We start from the raw sequence: 14,192 nt of genomic DNA, 5'->3' as shown, positions 1-14,192 counted from the left end.
CACCAAAGGTGCGGCTGATTCATGAGACTAGTAAAACTGCACAAGAAAAATAAAGTATATAAATTATTATATAGTTATTTGATGCACTTGTGGTGAGGTCTTTGCTGTGATGCAGCCAGCTGCTTCCCTTTGAACACCTGCAGTAGGAAACACAGCATAACATCTGACCACACACACACACACACACTTATAAACACACCCTTCGATTGATGAGAGCTTGGTTAAGTCTCCTCTGTTCTTCAAGCTCCTCCCTAGCACCATCCAGAGCAGCCTGTAGGACCACCACCTCTGATACTCCCTCATCAGGCAGTGTGCCTCCATTGGTCGACCCTCCTCTGCTGCTATGGGTACAGCGTGTACTGACAGTGTGTTAGCATAGCAGAGCATACCTAGACTTGAGCTCTAGCGTCTTGAATCGTCTAAAAACTGCTTCGGCAAACTGTGCAAAGAAATGATAGTACAAACATATTATACCATAGATCCAGGCCCACTCACCAGGCCAGAATCAAATACATTCACTACAGGCCCCACTCACTAGGCCAGAAACAAACATATTATACTACATGTCCAGGCCCACTCACCAGGCCAGAATCAAACACATTCACTACAGGCCCACTCACTAGGCCAGAAACAAACATAAGAGTTGGTTAATTTTGAGCGTAATAGGTACATTTTTGGGGTGAGAATTATGCTGGCATAATAGGTACATTTATAACAATAATAATTATATAGGCAGGCTGTACGAGTCATAGTATATAAACAATTATCTCCTTGAAATTCTATAATTATTATAGTGTTAGAGTCACGTGGAAATTATTTATAGTTTGATGTTACTTGTGCCACGACATGGGACCTATGTTGTGCTTAGGAGGAATGTGAGAATAATAGGCGATTTGAAAAGAATAATAGGCAATTTGTAGGCTGTTAACTTGAGCATAAAAGAATAGCATAATAGGTAATATCTCGAGCATAATCTACCAACCCCTACCACTCACTAGGCCAGAAACAAACATAAATTAATTGTTCACCTTTTTCCTCTCTTTGAGAATGTCTTGTCTTTCTTCCTCACTCGGTCCGTCCCCCATACTTTGAGAGGTTGGGCGATCCACGTCATACATGTTCTTACAGATGACCTCAACCAGCTGCTTGTACTGTACAACAACTGTAGCAGGTGCACTAACGAGTACATGTGACACTCACACGGTTCGTTCGCTGCACTCTACAGCATCACGAAGCTTCAACACTGAAGATTCCAAATCTTGAATTTTCCTCACACTCTCTTCACCTTCCTGAAACAATACAGTCAACACAATAACACACAGCACTGATGAGCATACCACTGCTGGTAGAGTGAATGCATCCTCTGGCTCTGGTTGAGCTGGAGTAGCTGTCAGTGATACGCGTGCCTTAGCCTTGAACAACTCATGTCTAACACGAGACAGCTCTTTCAGCGTTGCTTGATGACTACCAACTGTGCAGACACAGGTGATCAAAAGACAGTGTTTGAATCACTGACATACATACCTGGTGGCTTGGTTAGCTCCAGCTCTTGTATGTGGTCCCTCAGCTGTGACAAGGCTCTCCTCTGACTAGCAATGGTGTCACAGTGCTTCTCTCCAGTACACCTCTGGCCAACTTGAGCCAGGCCACTAGATCCCTACACCAATAGCATGTACCAACATACTGTATAATAGGTCTAGCTCACCACATGAGAGCTGTGAGTGAGTTGGTTCCTCATTTCCAATAGTTTATGTTCAGCGTCACACCTTTCCGTTTCAATGATAGCTGTTAGCGAGGTGGTCTTCTCCTGCAGTACTGACTGGAGGTGAGTGACCTCTGACCTCTTACCCTCCAGAGACGTCTCCTGCTTGGAGAGGGTGAGCTGTAAATCACTCAATTGCTCTTGGAACTGACGCGTTATGTCGTCTACATAAAGACGATGTGAGCATTTAGTAACAGTGAGGAAATGGTACCTTCTCTGTCTTTGATTTGCTTGCGGACTGTCAGTAGATCAGACTCGAGCAGTTTGATTCTCCTCTGGCTTTTAGTGCATCCATCATTCGCAAGAGATAGCTGATGCCTAAAACAGGACATACGATAATTATAGCTGCAATGCAAGTAAACACATTCTACAAGATTGCAACAAGTTCTTGTATTTCCTGTGCACGTAGATACCTGAGTGTGTCAGTCAACTTGGTGAGTTTCTTCACCTTGTCCTCCTCTCCCTGAGCCGTACCTGACCCTCCACTCACCACTTGAGACAGAGCCTCATTCTCACCCCGGAGCTGCTTACATCTCTCCATCGATGCCATCAACTTCTCCTCCAGAGCAACTATGGTGAGGGCATGCTGGTGGGACTGCTCCTAGTGGGGGCAGACGAGTACGGGATGGTTGTGGTGAATTATAAGGTGGGGTTTGGTACGAGGTGGTTGTGGTGAATTATAAGGTGGGGTTTGGTACGAGGTGGTTGTGGTGAATTATAAGGTGGGGTTTGGTACGGGGTGGTTGTGGTGAATTTTAAGATGGGGTTTGGCTTACTCTGTATCCAATTGTTTCCTGCATGAGTGTTGTTCTTACTGTCTCCTTGGCAACATCGGCTGTGGTGAGTGCTTCCCTCATGGCCACCTCCAGTGAGGCCAGCTCAGTCTCTAGTCCTGTCTAGAGTGGACATTGGGTAAACCATACTAAAGTTATGTATGGCTCCTTGGTTTAATGGACTCTTTCAGCTGCATAACTTGAATTCCGTGGATCCAATTGCAACGATTTTTTGATTTTCTGAAAGCTTAGAAAGATACCTTTCAAATGGTATTATCAAAGTTCTTATTTGAGATATAAAAGTATTTGCCAATTTAGCCATACCATGAATAATAGCCCATGGTCCAAGGCCGAAAAATGACAAATTAAGGCCCCAACAAAATTTCGGATCGAAACACACCATTTGAAAGGTCTCTTTCTAAGCGTTCAGAAAATCATAAAAATGTTGACATTAGGTAAACGATACTAAAGTTATGGCTGTTTAAAAAACTAACTCCCCCTCGTTTTATGGACTCTTTCAGCTCCCGTATATAATGCGTTTATTATTAGCACAGACTTAATTTAATTTGCTAAAATAGTACCCGTTCATAGTAACATTGGGGTAAACACACATTATTACCGTACCTTCTCTGCTTTGAGTACATCTTTCTCATTGCGCTCAGCCAGTAAAGACTGCAGTTAGAAACTATTGAAATTCCCTGCATGTTTTCAATACGTCAACACTACCTCCTTAACAGTTGTGAGTTGCTCGCTAAGAATTGAGTTATTCCTCTGTTCATTGGCAACGGCTTCATGCTTGTCTGCTTCTAGTCGCTGCTCTAGAGCTTGCATCTCATTGATCACCTTCCCCTGTACGTGCACGCAGACACAGGTAACAATTACAGTAGGTAATTAGAGCACTCAGTACATACGTGTACGTGTACATCACAGATACATGTAGCCAAGACCATTCGGCCCTCACCCTCTCAATAACCAGGCTCTCCTGGACGGCTGTAACCACCCTCTCCTCTTCTGCTCCCCTCAGGGCTGCCACCTCTGCCAGGTGACCCTCTTCCACCCCCTGCAGTCTGCAGCACAGTGGGGGGTAATAATATAGTGGGGGGTAACAGCACAGTGGGGGGTAATAACAACACTGGCTATGGGATATACTCTTACTTGACTTGAAGTTGTATGCTCTCTGCTATCTGTGAATCAATCTTTTCAATCAGCAAAGCTAGCTTAGCAACTGGTTCGATTGTCTCTGTACGATACAAGTACCATAACCCTACATGTATACCATACGTAATGAGAATGGCTCACCTTCACTGGAAAGCTCTAGTCTTGAACAATGGCCTCCTATCTCAGCCACCAGTTGAACCCATTTAGCAACCAGCTCAGTGTTCAGTACATTCAAGCTTTCTTTCATTGCATTCTATCCAGTAACAGTACATAAAGTTATGCATGATGTGTGTGTGTGTGAGGAGGGTCTGCTTACGATGAGTGTTTGACAACTATTAGTCTGCTCCTGGGAGGATAGTCCACTGAGGGTCGCCATCAAGGTGTCTAGTGATGACTGGGTAAGATCACATGATCCAACACCACACTGAAAATTATCATATCAAAATTCGCCAAGTTCTCATTAATCGTGGTTACCTTAAAATCAGTCCACAGCTGAGTCAGCATTGTAATGGTGGCATTGGCAGTCTCAATATCAGCTTGCACCTACACAATTATTTAAGACGATCTCACAAGACAGCGTGATTACCTCCGTCAGTTGTGTCTGAGTGGTCTGCAGTTGTTCAGTAACAGTGGTATATTCACTAGTCAACTGTTCCACTGCCTCCACTGGACCACCACTCTCCTCATCAGCAGGGGGGAGGACTTGTGCTGTCATAGTGACCACCCTCTCACACGTTGTACACAGCTATTGTGGCCAGGGTAATATGGTTGCTTAGATAAAGCACAACAATTCTCTCACCTCCTCTTTGACTTTTCCCAGCTGAACAGCCAACTCACTCTCATTCAGTTTTGCCCTCTCAACCTCAGCCGCCAGGAAATCCAGTTTAGCCTGAGCCTACGCCATGTGCATGCAAGTATGCATGGGAACAAATATAGTTTTTAAGACACCAACTACTACGCATACAGTCTACCTTATAGAAGACAAGCATACTTATACACATTATTCCATTATTCTCTCACCTCCTCTTTGACTTTTCCCAGTTGAACAGCCAACTCACCCTCCTTCAGTTTTGTCCTCTCAACTTGAGCCTCCAGGAAATTTTGTTTAGCTTGAGCCTACACAGAGTACACGATGACTACTGAAGACACAAAGACCTGCAACACTGACCAGTCTCCCATCACACACGGAGGACTTGAGCTTCCCTAACTCCTCCTTCCTCCTCTGCTCAGCCACACTGGCCCTCTCTCTGTCACACTCACTTCTTTGCAGCTGCTGTATACACAGAGGGAGCATGTTATAACTAGTAAACCAAACAATAATTATCACCATTTTTAAGTCATCGTTGGAGGATTTGCTTTGCTTCATCTGAAACGAAAAGATTGCGCAGCTGTTGTCAAAAGCACAAAGTGTTCAATCAAACCTTAGATTGGACAGAGGATAGATTTGCTTGTAGCTCAGCAACTTGATGCCTCAGTGAATCACCGCTGTCCTTCTCTGTCTGTTGTTGGGCTCGCAGCTGTTGCAGCTCTTGCTTTTGCTTCAGAATCTCAGACTTTTTGGTGGAGAGTTCCTTTTGTAGTACATTGATTTTGCCTGAGGACGTACCAGTCCCTAGCATTCCCAGCTTGGATTCAGCAGTTGAAGCCTAGCGTACAGTATAAAGTAGATACTTGTAGATATATACTTGTATGTTAGCACTTATGGTGTGTATTGATGATCATCTCACCTTCTCCTTCCATGACTTTGCTTCCTGTGTTAGCTTGTCCACCTCACTGGTCTTGAGCTGGAGGTGGTGCTCACAGGCAGAGAGGTGCTCCTCCATTGTGACATAGCTGGAGGGAAGGCGGAATGAAACATTGTCATCAGTCAATACGCAACAATACATGTGGATAAGTTAACGATTCCATAAGTCTAGCTGGCGTACAATTGGACAGAGTCACCTGCCAGTAGAGTCTATACTAAAGCTGATGATAGGGGATGTTTTAATCACTAGATTGTTGGACCTGATGTCTTTGGTGTGTGAGTTGTGCTTGTAAGCGGCTAGCTCTCTCCTCAGCTCTACAATCACTCCATCTTTACGCCCACACTCGTCCTTGTACACTGAGAGAGACTGCAGCTGGTCCCCTGCACACTCGAGCTTGTACTCCTGTGGGCCAGTGGGTACTAGGTAAGGTGGTGGCCATGATGGTAGAGGCTCACCTTCTCCACCAGTGCAGCACACAGCTCCTCTCTGGACATACATCTGTAGCTGTGGCATTCAGTTGCTGATGAGCTAGCCATCTCTGAGGCAATGGTAAGAGCTTAGTGAGCATTAGACTGGAAACTCTGGATGGCTTTACAATGATACCTGATTGTTCCTCTGTAGCAGCATCTGTCTCCATTATTATTAACTCGGTTACTTAGTTACACTTGAAGCTAGCTAGCAAAGCAACAAATGGGCGGGGCTGAGGTGTCAATCAATGATGTTATTAAACCACAAAAAACAGCAGAACACATAGGTCTATAGACCCTACTACAAAAGTCAGCTTCTCAAATTTCTTCTACAAGCTACTAGTATAATATCAGTTCAGTTCATCTGCTCCTGCATTCTACCAACCTCCCCTGCAGTTCCGACCCAGCTGCTTGCACTTCTCACACAAGTCAGAGCGATGAGGTGCCCCAGAGTCATAGTTCTCATCGTCACTGCCTGGAAGAGAAAACAGTTTAGAGTATCACCACTTAACACTCACGTAGCATTTTAACAACAGCCCTCTACTCTAACACATGACAGTATACAAAATAACTTTTAAAAATCGCTAGGCCATTTGTCAGACCAAGCAACACGTTGGTTGGACAGGTAATTTGCAAGGACAAGATTTTTCATGCACAGCACAATACAGGCTCGGCAACCTAGAAGTCACTTCTCACTAAACTTCTAGAAATACTCGTCTTGACATAATTATCTCCTGTACTATTAAATATATCTCATGATCTAGCAATTTTTAGATTAAGGCACTCCCAAAACAATTGCATTTGGCTGACCATTTGCTATTTTACTAGGCCATTTGTGTTAATTGCACGGCAATTGGCCAGTGGCCAGCTGTTATTTTGTACACTGCATGAACTATAGCACACCTTGTAATGCAACCACACATTACAAAAAAATTGCATGACACATAATTAGTACAAACATCATGCTAACATCGATACGCACAGTCATAAAGCTATCGTACATCGATACGCACAATCATAAAGCTATCGTACAATAGTGCACTTAGTAATGATGGCTGACGCAAGAATAAAGTCCATACCTGGCTTGTCGAGAGGTCGCTGATGGAAGGGATAGACCATAATGTCACAGGTCTTACACTTCTGCCCACAGTTGGCCCACGAGTTTCCACTGGCCCAGTAGTGACTACACTCGGTACACCTGAATTCACCCCACACACGACTTTTGCCTTGGTACGGAGTTCTCTGTGACATGTTCACTTGCTTGAATCACAAATCACAAGAATTGACTGAAGTATAATAGTATTCCCGAAGAATTGACAACAAGAATTGACTGAATTACTCCCAAAGTTGAGGTCTTAAACACAAAACATAACCGGAATGGAATGCAGTTCATATAAGGCAATCCAATAATTCTGCGTACTATATTTCAATATTTTGTAGACTATATAGATCTCCCCTTCTAAATATGGATAAACACACAGTATACACTTCCCAAGAAAAACACACAGGTGATTTTTCTAGTGGGTTATTGGTCAAAGCATGAATTGAGTAAGTGCATCCTGTATTATTCATTACCATTCTGCAAAATAGCTCAATACATGGAACACCATAGTACAAGGTACAATACAGTACAGTACTCGGTATCAGTGAAATGATTACAACTATACTTGCAAATTCTTCAAAAATAGCCCATAGGTGGTGCCAACTGTCCGGAAATGGCTTGCAACAGATCCTTAACCTAACACAGAGCTCCCTACATGTAAAGAGCTACAGAATGCCATCTTGATACAGGACACTATATAAAAGTCCAACCCCTCATGCTTAGTATTTATGGGAGAAAAGGCATTGAGAGTGGATAGTTAGTGACAGCAACTCACCTACAACTGGCTTACAGCTCTCTAGGGGAGGCTGCATGAAGGCTGGAGCTTGTATAGAGTATACATAGCCATTGATATAGGAGAGAACTGGGTACGTCCAGAGATAAAGGGTCCAAGCCACGTGGGTTCCGTTACACTTGAAGTATACGAGAAAACTACGAAAATATCCCTTACTCTCTCTGAGCTGTGTCTAGTGATCTTATTATGTGAAAGGTTTCAGAAAAATTTGAATAAATCAGTAGCTACTCTGATCCAAGTATGGAAACTCTAAGATCTCCTCGAGATCGCTGGCAAGTAAGATCATCAGTAAGCAAGCGGAGCAGAGGTCAAGACAAGACTCCAGATAAGGTGGCTGATGGTGTGAGGAAGAATCTGTTTGGCTCTGTAGAGAGTGACCCAGATGATGACGCTGTAGCTGATCACAGCTCCTCATCAGAATACTACAGTCAGTCCAGCAGCATGGATCAGTCCAGGACATCAAAGAGACTGCTATTTGAGAGTCCATCACAGGTACACATTCACTAAGCATCAACTAAACGTATTATTAATTCTCCGTAGGATGATGGTGGTGGATGGACCATGAACTTTGCCACCCCTCAGTCTACCCCTCCCAAACTCATGGAGGGCTCATTCGCTGAGACCCCGCTCCACAAACGCCAACGTCTCTTCTCCCCCCAAACTCCCAAAGAACTTCTCTCAACTTTTCGTCCCACTAGTCTGTTCTCTCAAGACAGCCCCTCCTCGTGTGGCTCTCCCAACACCAGCTGTGACAGTGTGGACTCACTACTCAAGGACCCCCCCAATGATACCATGATGGTTTCTCCTCCACGCTTGGAGCGACTGCAGCTGTTTGACTATCCTCGCACACCTCTCAGTATCGCTAGGAGCTCTGGGGTTCAAGTCCAAACACCCGGAAAGTCAGTCCAGCGACCAACCAAATCACTGTTTAAGTAAGTCATTTAGTTTAATGTTAAGATTCTAATCATCTTCCCCGTATGCAGTCGAATCAAACATAGTCACATGACCCGCTCTGGTCCTGAGCTGAGACGCCGGCCCTCCAGGGGCACCAACGTTAATCCCTTCACTCCTGTCGAGCTCCAGCGTAAGAGCAAAAGCAAAAGTGTTCAAGCCACTCCTGTCGTCAACGGTGCCTCCGTCTCGCTAACCCCCCTCTTTGACAAGGACCTCGCAAAACCACACAAGGTCCAGCTATGTTCTAACATTGTATATAGTTTCTGTTTAAATGGAGCACTTTGTAACTTTTTCTCTCTCTCTCCAGAAACTGGCTCTAAGGGAGAGTAACATCTCTCGTTACAAGGAGGAGTTCCATGAGGTCTGTGAGATTGGCTCCGGATCATTCGGCACCGTCTTCAAATGCATCAATCGTCTTGACGGCTGTGTCTATGCCCTCAAGAGATCACACAAGCCTGTGGCTGGCTCTGCAGACGAGTGAGTGTTTGATCATTTGCTTGCAGCATGATATGTTCGTAGTAGCTATGTATTGAATTGTTTCTGTTGTGTGTAGGGCCGCTGCTTTGCGTGAGGTGTGTGCTCACGCTGTCCTCGGCTCCCACCCACACCTAGTACGCTACTACAGTGCCTGGGCTGAGGACAATCACATGCTCATTCAAAACGAGTTCTGCAATGGTGAGTGTTGATCATGTTTCAGTAGCTAATCAATTGTAGCTTATAACATTGATATGATAGCTTGCTATGTACATTGTGTGAATGTCCAAAATGAACTGCTTTCTCTATTTATTCCACCAGGTGGTAACCTCTTGTCCAGGATAGCCCAGAACAGACGTGCGGGTGGAGTGTTCTCTGAGGAGGAGATAAAGAGCCTCTTGAGACACGTCTGCTTAGTGAGTCTCTGCAATTATTGCTCTGTGTGTAGTTGCCACTACATGTCCACTCACTGCAGGGTCTTCAGTACATCCATTCCATGGGTCTCGTCCACTTGGACATCAAACCTGACAACATTTTTATCTCACTCTTAGAGCCCCACCTCCCTACCGCCATGGCAACCATCATGGAGGATACAAGCTCGAAAGGAAGAGACCTCATATACAAAATTGGTAAGGGTACATGTACATGATAGAGGACTTCCCTACATGATAGGGGACTTCCCTACATGATAGGGGACTTCCCTACATGATAGAGGACTTCCCTACATGATAGGGGACTTCCCTACATGATAGGGGACTTCCCTACATGTACCTAATTATTGCTCAGGTGATATGGGTCTGGTGACCTCTGTCAGTGACCCCCAGGTGGAGGAGGGTGACTGTCGCTACCTGCCCAGAGAGATACTGCAAGAGGTGAGGTCACATGATAGTCATGTGATCTGTGTATTATTTATTTGTGCGATTAATCCTTCGTATAGAACTTCAATAATTTACCCAAAGTGGATATCTTTGCTCTGGGTCTCACTACATACACTGCTGTGAGTTATAAATTCCTCTGTATTGTAGACTAGCCAATAATTATTTTGTTTTCACAGGGGAGCAGTTTAGATCTGCCCAAGAACGGAGACAGCTGGCACAGGATACGGTACGTGCCAGTGTGTTATTGTGCTCCTATTATTACGTGTATTTGAATATTTCAGAGATGGTCAGCTGGAGCCTCTGTCTGATTGCTCGGCAAAACTTAACCAGCTGCTCGTGGTGAGACCCCCCACATAGACTAAGTGTTGTGTACGCTATCCCCCCCCTCCTGCAGCGTATGATCCAGTCTGACCCTGCTCACAGACCCTCGGCTGCTGATCTACTAGCACTACCTATAGTTTGCTCAGCTGCTCAGAAATCAAAGGTACTTCATTACCAGCTAGTTGTAGTTCATGTGTTAGTGTCCACGCAGGCTCAGCTGTGCAAGGAACTAAATGAAGAGAAATTTAAAAATGAAATACTGACTAGGTGAGTAATGTAGCTACTAAGCTTTGTACTGTGCTCTCATGTACGCCTGTTCTTGCATAGGGAACTGAAGGAAGCAAGGACCACCTGCACCCAAAGACCTAACCTGACCATTGGGAAAGTGGCTCTTGGTGGTACCAAGCTGAACAGAAGCATGAGTATTGCCTAGCTATAGCTATCTCCTCTCTTTACTTGTTGTAAATTCAATATTAATTTTCTGATCACTTTACCTACCGTTGAAACCTCTACTATCTGCTACTGTATTACATCATTCATGCGCACTCCTGATATGATTACATGGAGAGTTACTGTGCACTGTCTCTGGTCACAAGCATAATCGCGGAATGGCCGCATACAGTGTGCGCATGCGTTATGGGTTACAAAGCATGATCAAAGTAATAGTGGGTGTGTTTGCTCATTGACCACCCAGTCAGAGGAGGCTGGAACCACTTGACCTTAGCTAATTAAGGTCACTAATTGGATTTATCCAAACTTCTCTTGCAGACTACTTCAAGCCTAGTTTTTAGTGTCTATCAGTTTAAAACGTTATTTTTCAGGGGGGGTCAAAATTTATTTTCGCCAATTTTGCTCAGAAGCAGAGATACAATCAAAAGTCTTGCTCTTGTACTAGCCTCGATATCATGAGCGGCTTGTTCTCGAGGTCACTGCATAGCTGGCTTTGAGACTTGTATCTCTGCTTCTGAGCAAAATTGGCGAAAATAAAATTTGACCCCCCTTGAAAAATAACGTTTTAAACTGACAGACACTAAAAACTAGGCTTGAAGTAGTCTGCAAGAGAAGTTTGGATAAATCCAATTAGTGACCTTAATTGGCTAAGGTCAAGTGGTTCCAGCCTCCTCTGCCACCCAGTATTGCCTCATGCAAGATGGCTGGAGCAGGCCCTGTATCGTTGCCTAAGAGGCTCATCACAGTGGAGAGCAGGTCCAGGACAGGAAGTGACCCCATTGTGTACTCTTTGAAGAAGTCAAACTTGGAGAAGGTATAATCCATGCTTTAGGCTCTTGCTAAAACCTCAAAAAAGGGGGTGGATCTGTGTATTGCTCAGAGGAGTAATACATGAGCTATGATTAAGTTGATAGTGTCTTTCTTGATTAGGTTCCATCCACCGACAACCTGATTGGCCAGCCTTGCTCAAAGTGCACTGATAAATGCCACGGTTACATGCCACATGTCTGGAGGTACCCTATAACACATACACTATATCAACCATGCATCCTCTCAAACAATCTACTCTTGCAGGAAGAAGTGCATCACATGTTGCTGTGTGAGAGACCAACACTTGCTGGAGTCTGACCCTCGAGACACTATGGTCTACCTAGACAACCAGAGCACACAAAATGGCCATTCTCTCTCAGCCTGGGAACAAAGACTCAATGAGAAGTATGCCTGGTACCCCAGTGAACTCACTCCTGACTTGGTTGGTGCAGCTACAGTGTATTTATTGGCTATGTACATAATCATGCATCTATTGTTGTATGTACAGGTTGAGCAGTACATGCAGTGTCTGCCCAAAGACAAAGTACCACTCAGAGGGTCCAGAGGAGAGAAGCATCGCATTCAGCAGTTTATGCAGCAGCTCCCAGTCTATGATAGCAATCTAGATGCTTGCCACAAAATGGCTGACCTGGATAAGAAACGAATGGGCAAATTTGTCGACAGAACTAAGAGAAGGTTCTTTGGAGTGGGCTCAGTGGACAAAATGACAGCCACAGAGAGTTTGGTAAGACTAACTAACTGCATGCAGTGTGTGTTGACATGCTGTGCTTATTTCCCTCTATTAGGCCTGTGTTGGTTGCACTGAAGTGATTGATCTAGGAGCTGTCTATGTGCAAGCAGAGAGAGTTGGTGATGACCAGGCATGGCACCCTCAATGCTTCACGTAAGCCACTACAGTGGATTGCAGTGCACTTGCAACAGGGAATTGCCTAACAGCAAAACCACAATAATAGTAGATAATTACATGTAGATAATTAGCCTAAAACCTTAACCTCTCAGATATGTGCTAGAATTATTCATTTTGTAGATTCAGAAGTGACCGAAATAACTATGCTAAATATAATTTCCCCTTTCATTTCAGTTTCGGCCCTGATTAATGATAAATTATTCATATCTAACAATCTAAATTGTGGTTTTGCTGTCTGGCAATTCTCTGTTGCAAGTGCACTACAATCCACTGTACAATGGTTTAGAACCCTAAACCCTAACTTCTGGTGATCATGCATCAGGTGTGAGACATGCCAGGAGCTGCTGGTTGACTTGATCTACTTTCATTCATCAGAAAAGAATGTCCTCCTCTGTGGGAGACATCATGGAGACTCACTCGTGCCAAGATGCTCTGGCTGTGATGAGGTGAGGTTAACCTGTAACTTAACTTACAAACATGTATCAGTACGTAGCTTGCATACAGCAAATTGCAACATTATACATCTATTCAGTGCGTAACCATGCATTGATTCATTATTCCATATTTGTTCCTATCCTCAGCTGGTCTTTTCAGACACTGTGACTGAGTCTGGAGGAAAGAAATACCACAAGCAACACTTATGCTGCTCTGAATGTGACACCCTTCTCCACGATTCATCATTCAAAGAGATATCTGATTCCCTCTACTGCAGCCGCTGTTACGATCGAGAGTACGCAGCCATTTGTGAGAGTTGCCACGAGCCTATCAGCCTACGAGCCAAAGTCATGCATTTCAAAAATCGATCGTGGCATAAAGAGTGCTTTGTGTGCAGACGCTGTCAAGAAGACGTGTCTCAAACTAAGCACTACTTAGTCAAAGGTGACCTGCTGTGTGGTGATTGCATGGAGCCCGTCGCCCAGTGCCATGCTTGCAAGAACGCTATCATACCCACGGTTAGCTACATGAAGCAGAAAACCAGAGCATGGCATTCCGATTGCTTCAAGTGTACTCTGTGTCAGGCTTGGTTGGTTGATGGGGAGTTTCAGGAGTTGGACGATAATCTAATGTGTACGCCATGCTACGCTGACAAGGTTGGCAAGAAGTGTACCGTCTGCACAAAGTCTGTTATTGGAAGAGGAGTGAAATTCGGCTTTGGAATGTATCATCCTGATTGCTTCAACTGCGGGTACTGTGGGATCAATATGATCGGCTATAAAGGGAAAGTCAAGGAGAAAGAAGACAAACCAGTTTGCCAAGATTGTGCCGCTAAATCTGCAAAGAAATGTTTCAAATGTCACCAGCCGATTACCTCAAAGCACACTGTGTATCGAGAGCAGGTGTTTCATCTGGAGTGCTTCACATGCAACCTATGCGGGTCCAGTGTGGCCACAACAGACTTCTTTGAAACAAACCTCGGAGAAATTCTCTGCCAGAAGTGCACCACAATTAAGTAATTAAAACTTTATAACAATAGTAATTATAGTCAAGCTGTTTTCTGACCCACTTTGCATTGGTATTTTTTCTGTATGCTTATTATAATTGATATTATAGTTGAGGTTGCACATTGCTTTTTTCAA

General features: G+C 44.3%; 4 protein-coding genes across 6 annotated transcripts; 2 read left to right on the top strand and 2 right to left on the bottom strand.

Annotated features, from left to right (window-relative positions):
* Nucleotides 1-41: 41 nt before the first annotated feature.
* On the bottom strand, nt 42-6,118 carry LOC135349844 (forkhead-associated domain-containing protein 1-like). Of its 3 annotated transcripts, XM_064548471.1 has the most exons (28): nt 6,042-6,118; nt 5,894-5,976; nt 5,698-5,840; nt 5,421-5,526; nt 5,115-5,339; nt 5,021-5,059; nt 4,862-4,966; nt 4,714-4,809; nt 4,493-4,588; nt 4,280-4,438; nt 4,168-4,236; nt 4,010-4,117; nt 3,835-3,946; nt 3,691-3,775; nt 3,497-3,602; nt 3,262-3,384; nt 3,160-3,207; nt 2,539-2,658; nt 2,176-2,363; nt 1,974-2,080; nt 1,706-1,926; nt 1,525-1,657; nt 1,338-1,471; nt 1,203-1,289; nt 1,029-1,151; nt 390-439; nt 200-341; nt 42-137 (listed from the first exon to the last, which is right to left on the bottom strand). In XM_064548471.1, the coding sequence occupies exons 1-28, from the start codon at nt 6,073-6,075 to the stop codon at nt 75-77; spliced, it is 3,105 nt and encodes a 1,034-aa protein (XP_064404541.1). In that variant the 5' UTR covers nt 6,076-6,118; the 3' UTR covers nt 42-74. The 3 variants fall into 3 exon arrangements, with proteins under 3 accessions (XP_064404541.1, XP_064404542.1, XP_064404543.1); XM_064548472.1 differs by lacking the exon at nt 42-137 and having other exon boundaries at nt 200-338; nt 1,201-1,289; XM_064548473.1 differs by lacking the exon at nt 42-137 and having other exon boundaries at nt 202-341; nt 1,201-1,289.
* Nucleotides 6,119-6,248: 130 nt separating this feature from the next.
* LOC135349852 (zinc finger CCHC domain-containing protein 24-like) lies at nt 6,249-7,314 on the bottom strand. The gene is made up of 2 exons (XM_064548482.1): nt 6,985-7,314; nt 6,249-6,380 (listed from the first exon to the last, which is right to left on the bottom strand). The coding sequence occupies exons 1-2, from the start codon at nt 7,154-7,156 to the stop codon at nt 6,283-6,285; spliced, it is 270 nt and encodes an 89-aa protein (XP_064404552.1). The 5' UTR covers nt 7,157-7,314; the 3' UTR covers nt 6,249-6,282.
* A 668-nt stretch (nt 7,315-7,982) lies between these two features.
* Nucleotides 7,983-10,920, top strand: LOC135349845 (wee1-like protein kinase 2). Its single transcript, XM_064548474.1, has 14 exons — nt 7,983-8,292; nt 8,341-8,732; nt 8,784-8,985; nt 9,062-9,231; nt 9,308-9,429; nt 9,550-9,644; nt 9,704-9,857; nt 10,015-10,100; nt 10,166-10,225; nt 10,283-10,332; nt 10,388-10,445; nt 10,501-10,590; nt 10,639-10,694; nt 10,755-10,920. Exons 1-14 carry the CDS (start codon nt 8,041-8,043, stop codon nt 10,858-10,860), a joined length of 1,893 nt encoding a protein of 630 aa, XP_064404544.1. The 5' UTR covers nt 7,983-8,040; the 3' UTR covers nt 10,861-10,920.
* A 157-nt stretch (nt 10,921-11,077) lies between these two features.
* On the top strand, nt 11,078-14,177 carry LOC135349566 (prickle planar cell polarity protein 3-like). The gene is made up of 8 exons (XM_064548100.1): nt 11,078-11,122; nt 11,563-11,691; nt 11,808-11,890; nt 11,952-12,129; nt 12,196-12,432; nt 12,494-12,591; nt 12,938-13,061; nt 13,197-14,177. Exons 2-8 carry the CDS (start codon nt 11,578-11,580, stop codon nt 14,067-14,069), a joined length of 1,707 nt encoding a protein of 568 aa, XP_064404170.1. The 5' UTR covers nt 11,078-11,122; nt 11,563-11,577; the 3' UTR covers nt 14,070-14,177.
* Nucleotides 14,178-14,192: the final 15 nt, after the last annotated feature.

Source organism: Halichondria panicea, chromosome 16 (assembly GCF_963675165.1).
Source record: "Halichondria panicea chromosome 16, odHalPani1.1, whole genome shotgun sequence".
Lineage (NCBI taxonomy): Eukaryota > Metazoa > Porifera > Demospongiae > Suberitida > Halichondriidae > Halichondria > Halichondria panicea.
Note: the sequence above shows the minus strand (reverse complement) of the source record. Positions and strands in the feature narration are given on the sequence as shown.